The 13,865-nt window shown below is 36.5% G+C and overlaps 1 protein-coding gene across 3 annotated transcripts in view; it reads left to right on the forward strand.

Moving 5' to 3' along the window:
* Positions 1-13,865, forward strand: part of TAF4B (TATA-box binding protein associated factor 4b) — a 128,235-nt gene that overhangs the window by 64,517 nt on the left and 49,853 nt on the right. For all 3 annotated transcript variants that reach the window (XM_046024072.1, XM_046024074.1, XM_046024073.1), the window contains 2 exons: positions 2,745-2,914; positions 7,776-7,906. In XM_046024072.1, coding sequence (XP_045880028.1) covers positions 2,745-2,914; positions 7,776-7,906 — 301 coding nt within the window. The remainder of the gene's footprint in view (positions 1-2,744; positions 2,915-7,775; positions 7,907-13,865) is intronic.

Consider the following 13,865-nt stretch of genomic DNA (forward strand, 5'->3'; position numbering starts at 1 on the left):
TCAGCTACTGCGAAACATCTTGGCTATTTCCAAATTTTGTCAGTTATCTCTGAAACTACTCTAAATATCCATGTATAAGTTTTTGTGTGGATATAAATTTCTAACTCCTTTGAGTAAGTACCAAGGAATGTGATTGCTGGACTGTACAGTAAAAGTATGTTTAGTTCTATAATAAACTGCCAGATTGTCTTCCAAGGTGGCTGTACCATTTTGCATTACTATCAGCAGTGAATGAGAGTTCCTGTTGCTCCACATCTTCGTCAGCATTTGATGTTGTCATTGTTTAGGATTTTGGCCTTTCTAATAGATGTATAGTGGTATCTAATTTTAATTTGCATTTCTCTGATGACAGGGATGTGGAGCATCTTTTCATATGCTTATTTGCCATCTGTATATTTTCTTTGGTGAGGCCTCTATTAGGTATTTGGCCCATTTTTTTAATTGGTTTATTTGTTTTCTTTCAAGTTTTAAGAGTTCTTTATATATTTTGGGTAACAGTCCTTTATCTGACATCTTTTGCAAGTATTTTCTCCTTGTCTGTGGCTTTTCTTTTCATTCTGTTGACACATGGTGGGGGTTGTTTTTTGTTTTTTGTTTTTGTTTTTTAAAGTAATCTCTGCCCCCAACATGGGGCTCCAGCTCACAACCCCAAGATCAAGAGTCACATGCTCTACCAGCTCAGCTCACCAGGAGCCCATGAGATAAGTTTTATTAAAAATATTTTTTACTAGGGCACCTGGGTGGCTCAGTGGGTTAAAGACTCTGCCTTCGGCTCAGGTCATGATCCCAGGGTCCTGAGATTGAACCTCACATCAGGCTCTCTGCTCAGCAGGGAGTCTGCTTCCCACCCCCTCTCTCTGCCTGCCTCTCTGCCTACTTGTGATCTCTGTCTGTCAAATTTAAAAAAAAAATCTGTAAAAAAATTTTTTTGTAGGACCTTTTTTTTTTAAAATTTGGATCTTGGTCCATCTCTGGGTTTACGGTTTTTACCATTCTTACGCTCTAGATGTTTACATGGGTTTGTTTGTTCGTTTGTTTATTTTTAAAGATTTTATTTATTCATTTGAGAGAGAGAGAGAATGAGAGAGAGAGAGCACAAGATGGAGGGAGGGTCAGAGGGAGAAACAGACTCCCCAGGGAGCCTGATGCAGAACTCGATCCCAAGACTCCAGCATCATGTCCTGAGCTGAAGGCAGTTTGCTAATCAACTGAGCCACCCAGGTGCCCCAGATATTTACATCGTTTAGATGTTTCTGGAAATACTTTATTTACATAGGTGGCAGAATGATTCTTATAGCCATTTTCAGCATCCATTCTTCTGACAGTACCTCTGTGACATTTGATATGGTGGAGTCCAACCATTTTGGTATACTTTCTTTGTATTGCATGTTTTATTTGGTAGTTTGAGATACTAAATTTAAAAATTTTTCCCCTTCATAAAGACATACCTTTTAAACGTAGACATTTAAATCCATTCTTCAGATTATAACACCATTGTTCTATCTCTTCACTTCCTAACTGCTGTGTCTAGCTCTTTCTTTTACTTGGGTTTTTTTTTTTTTAAATCTCTTATATATGTTTGAGTGTGGACTCTTTCTCTTTCACCCCTAATGTGTTGCTTTTTAAAGTGGAACACCAGAGACCTTAATTTTTTGAGTGCTTGACAATTACAATTTATTTCCCTTTCTCATGCACAAATGCATTACCACAGGGAGTTTCATAATTTAAATCTATTGATGTGAGACCACATGATATACCATTTGGCTCATGCAATAAAGAGAAACAACATCTTTTTTTTTATATAATCATGTTTGTGTAAATCATGTTATGCATTGGTAGGTAAGTTATTATCAGTAACATACTTGTTATTACATATGGTGATAAGGATGCTATGAGGGAATTTTTGTATTTTCTTTCTTCCCTATCCTTAAACATATATACTGATCTTATCACTATAGCCATTAGCAGTCCTGTTAGATAAAAACAACTAATTTTGCTGGTGCAATGCAAGGAGCTCAAACATATTCTGTGATATATATATGTATATTTATGTATGTCATGTTAGTGTGTGTGCATGTGCATGTATGTTTGTGTGGTAATTTTATATGTAGATCCTTTGCAGGCGTTTGCTTGAGAGTGAGTTTAATGAATGCAATTGGTATAGGTGGAACACACCAAAAGTCTGAAGCAGAAAATCAAAACTAGTTTTAACTATTTGGTTTCAGAATAACTAGTCAAAAAAGCTTCTTCTCAAGGGTCTTCATGTGAGTACGGATCTTTCAGAACCAGTGGATTTTTCCTGATCTTTGATGGAACAGTAGAGTGCACTGGGGAAATCTGATGGGCTTTTAATCATCTTGGCTGAAAATAAAGAAGTCTGTTTTTGTTTCTTTGTCTTTCATTGCAGGGCATTTGTGGGTAACTTAGTTTAACCCCCACGTCCCTGTTGGTGTATCCATTTACTAAACTGAAAGATGGGGAGATGGGCACTAGAAGACAAAGTTGCTTCTGATTCATCTCTCTGATATTAAATGTACACTAGTGGTTAGACACACCAATTAATTTTTAAAGGCATCCAGGGAAAGATAGCTGTTCTTCAGTTCTCTTGATTGGATGAATTGAGTAAAATAATGTCTTTAGTTATAAGGAGAGATCTGTAATTCTTTGCTCTCCTAAATCATTCATATATACACATCACCAACCATCACCACCACCACCAAGAAGCTGTCTTTTTTTTCTCTTAGAGATGAAGATGACATCAATGATGTGACTTCCATGGCAGGGGTCAACCTAAGTGAAGAAAATGCCTGCATCTTAGCAACAAACTCTGAACTGGTTGGCACACTTGTGCAGTCATGTAAAGATGAACCATTTCTTTTCATCGGAGCTCTGCAAAAGAAAATTTTAGACATTGGTAAGTACAGACTTAAGATTATTATTATTATTTTTTAAGATTTTATTTATTTAACTGACAGAGATCACAAGTATGCAGAGAGACTGGCAGAGAGGGGGAACAGAGAGGGAAGCAGGCTCCTTGCCAAGCAGAGAGCATGATGCTGGGCTTGATCCCAGGACCCTGGAATCATGACCTGAGCCGAAGGCAGTCTTTAACCCACTAAGCCACCCAGGCGCCCTGGACTTAAGATTATTGACTTAAGAGGATTGTCTATTCTAGGGAAAGTGTTATCAAAAGAGATAACCTGGGTTGGTTTTCCTGGAACTTGGGCTTAAATAAGGCTCTGGAAAAAATCAATGTTTCATGAGTGTTACAGAAAGAAGTATTTTGTTTTAAAAACTATTAACATAAATTAAATCATATCCTGTAGTTTCTGGTTTAGATAATAGAAGTTAACATTTACTTACATTTCTTAGTAGGAGAAAGATACATACTTTTTAAGTGAATTTGTACTTAGGGGCCCACCACGCTTCCACTGAGCCACTCTGCTCCTTTGAATTTGTACATATGATGTACTGTTTTTTTTTCTGTCCTGTGCCTTTCTTGGTTGGACTTGGCACGTATGCATACCAATACATACATACACTCCAAGTTCATGTTTATGAAATCTAGAAACTGCCAAGTATTGTGAAACATAGAAATACAGAGTAAGTCCCTTTTTTCTTCTCTCAACCCTGAAATTCAAACTCATCCTTGCCGTAAAAGAACTAAATTAAAATACTGGGTTTCTCCCTAGGTCCACAAGTAGTTCCTAAGTGGCTGCAGTGTATAGAAGGAAATGGGAGAGAATGTTCCAGTTTTGTTCTGGAGCCACACAGCTTTTTTGTTGTTGTTTAATACCAAACCTTGCAGGAACATGAAATAATTCATTCTCCCCACATTGACTGAAAACCAAGACAGTTTGGAGAGAGATTATTGCATGTGAATTATCTCATTTCATGTGTCCTAACCCTGGGACTTCTTGGAGTACCTTCTTCATCACCTATATCAAATTGGGAGGTCAATACTAGTGACTTTTGAATATACTTCAGTAAGGATTTTTATATTTTATATTGAAGCCCTACCACAAAAATGTGAAGGTTTCTGATTTCTGATTTACACTCATAATATTTTAAAGACCTACAAAATACATTACTATTACATATTTTAAATCTATTTCACAGAATAATAAAGAAATGTTAGAGCTCTTGCTATGTACTATACAAATTACCATTTTTTAAATTTCTAACTTAACTTGGGTATCTGTTATCTTTCCTTTTTTTTTTTTTTAAGATTTATTTACTAGCGTGAGAAAGAGAGTATGTATGTGTGAGTGGGGTAAGGGGTAGAGAGGGAGAGAGAATCTCAAGCAGACTCTGCCCTGAGCCCAGCAGTGGGGCTCAAGATCATGACCTGAGCCAAAGTCAGTTGTCAGACACTCAACTGACTGAGCCACCCAGGAGCCCCTTTGTTATCTTTCTTTTATGACAAAAAGAGAATTTATAAGCAGTCCAAAAGGATAGGAATTCAGAAGAGCTGATAGTGAAATGTTTGCTGGTGTCTTGTTTGACTTTTCTCCCCACCCCCCTCCTCATTCCTTTTCCTTTGTCCTTCCCTCCCTTTCTTACTCCCTCTTTCTTTCTTTCTTTTTTTTTTTTTTAAAGATTTTATTTATTTATTTGACAGAGAGATCACAAGTAGGCAGAGAGGCAGGCAGAGAGAGAGGAGGAAGCAGGCTCCCCGCGGAGCAGAGAGCCCGATGCGGGGCTCGATCCCAGGACCCTGAGATCATAACCTGAGCCGAAGGCAGTGGCTTAATCCACTGAGCTACCCAGGTGCCCCTCTTACTCCCTCTTTCAATCTTTTCTTTGAATATGTATTGTGTACTGTACAGGAGCCAGTTCCATAATTTTGGAACAAGCATGATACTTTCCTGTGATACTAGCTTCCTTGGGAAGCTTATTGGTATTGACTCCGTGTAACCATATCGTGTAACCATATAATGATCTAGCACTTTCATAGAGTGGAAGTAAATACTTGGCTTTATCAGTTCCCACCACCACCCCTCCCCCGAGAACTTTTATTTCTAGCTTGACTTATACTTTGATTATATGATACAAAAGTTTTTAGCATTGAAAGAACAATTTAGGCATTAAGGACAGGGGTGGGCAATTTTTTTCTGCGAAAGGCCAGAGAGTAAATATTTGCCATTTTGTGAGTCATGTGGTTTGTGTCACTACTGATCAACTCTATTACATTGGAAGAGCAGCCATAGAGAATACTTAAACAAATAGGCCAGACTGTATTCCCATCAAACTTTATATACAAAAAGATATCAAATTTAGTTTGCCAACCTCTGCTTTCAAGGAGAATTCTGGGAGTAACTATTTGGTATTTTCAGTCCTTAATAATTGAGCACAAACTTGTTGTTTAATAAAATGGAAAATTGCAAAATTTTTTACTTCTGAAATACCTAAGCTTTTTAAAAAACAAAACTATAGAGTGAGTGTAGTTATGTATTTCTAGGAATGTTTTCATTTGTAGTAAAATTCCATCTTTAAACAATAGCTCAGAACCAGGACTGTTCTTTAATCACAGAAATTATAAATTAACCCAAAGAATTTTGGAGGGAAGATTTTTCTACTTGAATAATGCTGGGAGAGTAAACATGCCAATATTCTTCCTTTTTTGCTAATCACCTAAATTAAATTACACAGACATTCTATAAAATCACGTAACAAGCTTAAAAGTAGCAACTAGACTTTTTTCATCAGTTATGTTGACTTGGAGTGTTTTTATTTAGAAGTGGGGATTTTGGGGGCACCTGGGTGGCACAGTCAGTTAAGCATCTGACCCTTGATTTAATCTCAAGTCATGTTTTCAGGGTCGTGGAATCAAGCCCCGGTTGAGCTCCACACTCAGCAAGGTGTCTGCTTCAGATTCTCTCTCTCTCTCTCTCTCTCTCTCTCTCCTTCTCCCTCTGCCACTCCCCACGTCAAATAAATAAATAAAATCTTATTTTTTAAAAAAAGTGGGAATTTTTATTACAGTATTTTAACTTAGTAACTTTGTCATGCTTTATTAGCAGTGTAGTGAAGATATTAGAACATTTGATTGTTCACTAAACCCTGGAATTGTTTGCAAATCCTTACCCTTGTTTATTTCTAATATTTTTAAAAATACAAATTTTTCTTCTATATAGGATAAACTATTTTATAAATACATATGAAATTATTTTCAAAGTTTCCCTCCAAAACACTACATATTTTTAAATGTTCATTTTCTTTTCTTTAAGCATGAACTGACAGGTGAACTACCCTATGTTTAGTTGTGATTTTAATCATTGGATGGTATTGAAATTGCGTCCCTTATGTAGCAGGCCTTCACTATTTATGTATGCTAATAGTTGTAGTAGGGTAGATTTGACTTTGTAGTGTCTTTTCCCTGCTTGAATCTAAAATTGGTGATGAATTCAGTCTTGCTAGACATTAACAAATTGTATTTTGAAGGTTTGACTTAGAAGAAACTAAATAATTTTGTATTTTCATCCTGTCTGGTTTACCATAAGCTGCATTTTGGACCTTGAGAGCTGCTTTGGAGGTTCTAATAGGGGAACACTTACATACCCTTGACCAAAGAATGGCCTTCCTCTACCTAGGAAGGTCGTTCTTTTCAAGGGAGCACGCAGCATTGGAAGGGAGGCACAAGGAACAATGAGAGAAGAAGGGGACTGCGCCTTGGCAGCCAGATCAGTCAGATCCACCCTGGTGATCAGTGGTGTGACAGATGTCACAGCCAGATAGCCCTCATATCCTATAGTCTACACTTTGAGGTTTAACACTTATTATGGAATGAGGTCAAAGAATGTATTTAAGATTTGTTGGCTTTTAATTAAAACTTATTTTTGCTTACTGAGTCATAATTTGATGAGTATATGAGTATGTTTCAGACGAAAGTGCAGAAGCAAACTGTTGTATTTGTTAAAAGTAAACACAGTAACACTCTTAAAAGCTCATTTAAATTAAACTACACAATTGGCTATATCTTTAGGTTTAGGTCTCTGTTGATACAGGTTGGTTTCACTGAACTGAGGAATTACTATATAAATACTGATAAGGTTGCTTTATAAATGAGCTTCTGCCTTTGGGTATGTGATGCAAGTTGTTTTCCTGAATCTTCCTAGTTAGCCAAAAGAAGAATAGAAGTTTGGTTATTAATGGAAGGAAGTACATTAAAAGAGAAGTCATTCAAATGGATGGATGAAATGATGAGGCTTTGAACCCATTTCAATTTTAGAATTAATTACCAGGTCAATTTATCAGAACATGAGTTAGTACAAAATAAGCATGATTGGTAAAGGACAAAAGGAGTGTAGGTATGTATTGTAGACAAGGCAGTAAGAGAGACCCACAATCTGAATTCATTGAAATAAATGTCACAAATCGTTAACAGTGTCAAACAGGGCAAAATGTAATTTTCTATTTTTTTAATTACTAAAATTAACAGAATACAGCACTAATTTCTGCAGTTACCATTTTCCTCCCTGAACACTAGACTTGATTTGTGTTCTTATTAACTTTGTCCTATAAATGACCTTGCAAGGAGAATGATTCTAGAGGCTAAGTGAAACAATGTCTATATTTTCTGAGGCTTCAGGCTAGGTTTTATTAATGTAATGTCTAAGATCTTTGAAGTTGTGACTTCACCAGGAAAATCATAATCTCCAAACCTTTATTCATAATGGGTATGACTTCCAGGGGGAACAGAATACCTGCTGTGCTAATTATTTCAATTATCAGCCACTACTAAAACACGTAATGGATTTTCTCTGCTTCTACAGGTAAAAAGCATGACATTACAGAACTTAACTCTGATGCTGTGAACTTGATCTCCCATGCAACACAGGAGCGATTACGAGGCCTTCTAGAAAAACTGACTACAATTGCTCAGCATCGAATGACAACTTACAAGGTAAAGGAAATCGTTAAAGAAGTACAAACTCTTCTCTTTTCTCTTGGTCATGTTAAAGATAGTATTTTGGTATAGATTCATATTTTAAGTATATGTTTAAAGGAAATGGTCGAGACATAGTTCATATTGGTGGACTAAAGTTTCATTCCTAATTTGCCTGATTTAGATAGGCTTACATGACAAAATTAACACAGAATTTAATATTGTATCCGAGGCTTCTGTGTCAGTGTAGATTGAGATATGCATCTGTTCTGCCTGAGACATTTCCTACAGCTTTTGATTGGCAGGGAGAATATATTAGAATGGAATATTGGATAGCTGTGTTCTGTTCAGTGCTCTGTACTCTGTTAACACTGTTGTTCCTTTTAATAAGTTAAATAATTGTATTGAGTGCTAATGCTGGTGCTGCTCATTATGGTCATTGCCTGCTTTTTTAAACAAATTAAATGGAAGGATAGCCTGTCTTGTCTCTAGTGGTATGAACCAAATCACTTGCCATCATCATGATGAAGGGACTTGATTTATCTGTATATGGTTTTGGTGGAGAGCGAATTTATTGGGTAATGAGAGATGAGAAAGGAAGAAGATAACCTTTCCCTCCCATACCAAGAAATGTTGATAGCTGGATTTTGTGCAATGTGGTATGTGGGTAACCTTATGAGGTTTTGAGTTTCTGAGAATGGTCATTGTCACAATGTCCTACCCAAAGGAACTCAGGGAAATAACAGCTACCACATCACTGATAAGTTCCCTGGAAGAATCATTCTATTTTCTCTACTTTCTGCTTTATTTAGAACTTTGGAAGAACTATTTATAGTTGCTAAGGTCCTCACTTATATAAATCTTTGTGAGAATTTGCAGGACCGGCTTAAAAATAAGTGGTCATCAAGAGAAAAGGCTGTAGGGAAAAAAACAGTATCATTTATTTCTTTTTGTCTGTTTTCAGAATTAGTCCATTTCATCTAGGTCCTATTTTGTTAGTATACAATTGTTTATAGTATTTTCTTACAAACCTTTTTATTTCTCTAAGGTCAGTAGTAATGATCCCACTTATATTTTTTATTTTAGTTCTCTTGAGTATAAAGTAGGTTACTGATTTGAGATCTTACTTTTTTAATGTAGGCGTTTACTGCTATCAATTTCCCTCTGTGCACTGCTTTCGCTGCATTCTATAAGTTTAGGTACATTGTGTTTTTGTTTTCATTTACTTCTAAGTATTTTCTAATTTCCTTTGAGATATCCTTCATCCATTATTTTTGAAAGTATGTTGTTTAGTTTCCACATATTTGTGAAATTTCCAGTTTCTCTTTTATTGTTGATTTCTAGCTTCATTCCATATGGGCAGAGGAGATTCTTTATGTGATTCAATCAATTTACATTTCTGTAGGTTTGTTTTGTGGCTTAACGTATGATGTCTCTCAGAGAATGTTTGATGTGCACTTGAGCAGAACATGTATTCTGCTATGTTGGGTGGAATGTTAATAAAAGTCTGGTGGATCTAGTTGGGTTATAATGTTAAGTCCTTGGGGCATCTGGGTGGTTCAGTCAGTAAAGCATCTGCCTTCAGCTCAGGTCATGATCCCAGGGTCCTGGAATTGAGTCCCACATCAGGCTCCCCGCTCAGTGAGAAGCATGCTTCTCCCTCTTCCACTCCCCCTGCTTGTGTTCCCTCTCTCGCTGCCTCTGTCAAATAAATAAATAAATAAATATATTTTTTAAAAAGTCCTCTATTTTCTTCTTGATATTCTGTGTAGGTATTCTTATTGAAAAGGAGGTATTGAAGACTTCAGCTGTTATGGTAGAACTATATTTTTCTTTTTAGTTCTGTCAATGTTTGCTTCATATATTTGGGGGCTGTGTTGTCTGTTACGTATATCTTCTTGATGAATTGACTCTTTTGTCAATCCTTGTTTATCCCTTTTTTAAAAAAGATTTATTTATTTGTTAGAGAGAAAGAGAGGGTCACAGTGGGGTGGGGCAAGGCAGAGGGAGGAAGAGAAACAATCTCAAGCAGACTCCCCATTTAGCGCAGAGCCCACCACAGAGTCCTATCCCATGACCCTGAGCTAATGACCTGAGTGGAGATCAAGAGTCGGACACTCAACTGACTGAGCCACCCAGGCACCCCTTGTTTATCTCTATCTCTTTTAACAATTTTTGACTTAAAGTTTATTTTACCTGATATTAGTATAGCCACCTCTGCTTTTTTTGGTTATTATTTACATGAATTTTTTTTCCCCACCCTTTCACTTCTAGTCTGTTCATGTGCTTTCATCCAAAGTGAATCTTTTATAGACAGCTTGTAATTGATCATGTTTTTTATGCATTCTGTTAGTCTCTACCTTTTGATTGGGAAGTTTAGTCCATTTACATGTAAAATGATTATTGGTAAGGAAGAACTTACTTGTGCTATTTCACTATTTTTCTGTATGCTTAGTAGGGTTTTTTTTTTTTTTTTTTTTGGTCCCTCATTTCCATTATTACTGCCTTTTTGGTTTAATTTTTGTTGTTATGTACTATTTTGATCCCCTTCTTCCTCTTATGTATACTTTTCTAGATATTTTATTGGTGGTTACCTTGGGGATTACAGTTAGCATCCTGAATTTATAATAATCATCTAGTTTGACTCGATAATTAGTTTTCCTTCAGTATTGGGGTGTGGGGAAAATTTTGTTCCTTTTTAGCTTTTTACTGTAACTTTTTAAAAGTCTTAGAAATTTTTCAAACCTGGTTCTCCCCTATTGCCACTTCAGTTGTGTATTTTAAGAGATATGTGAGGGCACTTTTATTTATAATGGGCAGTTTCTATATAAAATGTAACTTTACAATTTAGTATGGAATAGAACTTTTCCAAGTAGGGTTTACTGTTCTAAGTGTCATCCAAATCTCTATCACCTGGTCCAGCTTTCAGATGGAATCCTCCTATTGTACATCAATAGCATATGTTCTAAAGATTTAGTTGTCCTAGGCAAAATGGATAATATCTTCCCCACCTGGAACCTCAGTCACCTAGCTTAAAGCTAACACTTCCTTAACCTTTTGTCTTATACACTGCCTATCCTGATTGATTTTCCCCAGCCTGCCTTTCCCCACATTCATTCCTTAATACAGTTAATGCCACTGTCTGAATTTGTAGCTACATTCTTCTTCTTTTTTTTTTTAAGATTTTATTTTATTTTATTTTTATTTATTTATTTGACAGAGAGAGAGATCACAAGTAGGCAGAGAGGCAGGCAGAGAGAGAGGAGGAAGCAGGCTCCCCGCGGAGCAGAGAGCCCGATGCGGGGCTCGATCCCAGGACCCTGAGATCATGACCTGAGCCGAAGGCAGCGGCTTAATCCACTGAGCCACCCAGGAGCCCCTATTATTCTTCTTTTAACAGAAGTAACAATCATTTAGTTGTAGTTGGATCTAGTTCAAAATTATACTTATTTTGTAGACTTTGATATTATAATAATCATTGTGTCACAGATTTAGCCCTGTCCTTACATTTCAGTTCATCCCTGATAGGATTTATTTTTATCTGTACAGTGTGGGAAATTTTAGCTCACGAATTTCACAAAAGCGAGCTTACTTTTATCAAAAGCAAAATTCCACCATCTCTTTGCATTTGACATCTATCTACTTTTGATAATCTTTCACATGTGTATGTGTATAATTATCTAATTAATCATAGTACATAAACAGACTTAAGAAATAGAAAGTGGCACATGCGATACAAAGCTTTTGATCTTGTTGCCAAGTGTTTTCCCATTAAAAGCATAGTATAGTCTTCTGCACACCAGTGGCTATGGAGGAGCTTCAGCATTTCTTTTTCTTTTTCTTTTCTTTTCTTTAAATTTATTTATTTTTGAGAGAGAGAGAGAACGCATGCAGAAGCTGTGGGGTGCAGGGATAAAGAGAGAGAGAATTCCTAAAGGAGACTTCCCACTGAGCACGGAACCTGTTGTGGGGCTCCATCCCAGGACCCTAAGATCATGACCTGACCTGAAATCAAGAGTTGAATGCTCAACCGACTAAGCCACCCAGGTGCCCCTTCAGTGTTTTCTAGTTGAAAGGGGCTGTAGTGCTTTCTTTAGATGGGATTTGCTTGATTTGCTCTGTTATCATTTTGTCTGAGTCCTTATATTTTTTTTTTTTTTTTTTTTTTTTTTTAAAGATTTTATTTATTTATTTGACAGAGAGAGATCATAAGTAGGCAGAGAGGCAGACAGAGAGAGAGTGAGAGGGAAGCAGGCTCTCCGCTGAGCAGAGAGCCCGATGTGGGACTTGATCCCAGGACCCTGAGATCATGACCTGAGCCGAAGGCAGCAGCTTAACCCACTGAGCCACCCAGGCGCCCCTGAGTCCTTATATTTTTAATGTTAAACCACCCTATTTAGGGGTATATAAAGACTTCAGTTAGACAGTTTGGTAGATGGGAAGCAGTGTTTTAAGATTGGGGTTACTGTTTAAATAAGGTTGGGGAATCAGTAGGACTAGGAGAGGCACTCATTTGTTTAGCATCCGTAAGAATAAAGGAAGGATGCATTAAGCCAGAGACAGTTGTATTCAAGTTGGGAGAAGGAGAAAGGGTCTTAGCACCGGGATGATATTGGGTTAAATTTTACAAAGTCTGTGCCCCTTTTTAATTTAGTGTTTGTTGTCCCTTTAAAATTAAATTCTGTCAATAAAATATCTCCAGAGTATCTGAGCACAAACATGGTAAAGATGAAGTATTTAAGAAACCACTGGTTAGGGGTGCCTGGGTGGCTCAGTGGGTTAAGCCGCTGCCTTCGGCTCAGGTCATGATCTCAGGGTCCTGGGATCGAGTCCCGTATCGGGCTCTCTGCTCAGCAGGGAGCCTGCTTCCCTTCCTCTCTCTGCCTGCCTCTCTGCCTACTTGTGATCTCTCTCTCTCTGTCAAATAAATGAATAAAATCTTAAAAAAAAACAAACAAACAAACCACTGGTTATTATGTTTATGCCTCATGGTTGGCCTATAATGTATTCCATATTCTATCTTGTATTATTTAACTTGGAAAACATTTGAGAATTCGTTTTGTATTAAACATGATCTAAAATAAGTAGCACTATACATCCTTGTTTGTTATACTACATAATACTCTTTTGATCTAGTTAAATACCAATAATAAAAATTTAATTTAGAAGGAATCTTGGGCATATGAAATCTTGTGGTCCCAGTTAATTGAATCAACCATAAGCATGGGATAAAACAAAGATAGAATTGGTGCTATACCTATGATTTCTAAGCCAGGCACTGACTGTTGGACTAGATGTTTAAAAACATTCAGCTTTCCTATTATACAGTCTCCCCCAGTCTCCATCCCATAGCTTAAATGTCTGAATTACTGAGGTGACTAGATGGCAGGATGTCTTAAATGCTGATTGGGAAGATTGCCCACCACTGCACCCACCCCCCACTGTCTTATGTGTATTAGAGAGGAGAGATAGGTGGTTTTATCAGATGAAGAAAATTACAAAATATTTAGATTGGAAAATAGTGTCTTATACTCTAGAATATCAGAATAAATGAAACTATAAATTTTATCATTTTATGGTGCAAATTAAGAAAAATTATATTTCTCTGTTATGGCTCTCATTTATAAATTATATACTTACTTTCTTTGACTATAATTTCTGCCCAAGTTCATAGCTTAAAAGAATCCTCAAAACAAGATTTAGGATTTTAAATGTTTGCCATTTTATCTCATGTTACATTTTGATTGAAGATGTACTCACTTGTCAAGGTTAGACCAATCCAACAATGGAAACAAGAGTGATAACTTTCATCTTTGGTGTATTTTTTTAGTGAAGTGATTGATTTTTTGTTTTTTGTTTTGTCTTTCACAAGCGCAAGATTTAATTAATTATACTAAGGTCTGCAGAGATGGACAATAATTAATTTAACTAAAAAGATTTAGATTATAAGTACATGTTACACTCTCTTGCTTTCTCC

The sequence above is a fragment of the Meles meles genome, chromosome 12 (genome assembly GCF_922984935.1).
Source record: "Meles meles chromosome 12, mMelMel3.1 paternal haplotype, whole genome shotgun sequence".
In the NCBI taxonomy this organism is placed as follows: Eukaryota; Metazoa; Chordata; class Mammalia; order Carnivora; family Mustelidae; genus Meles; species Meles meles.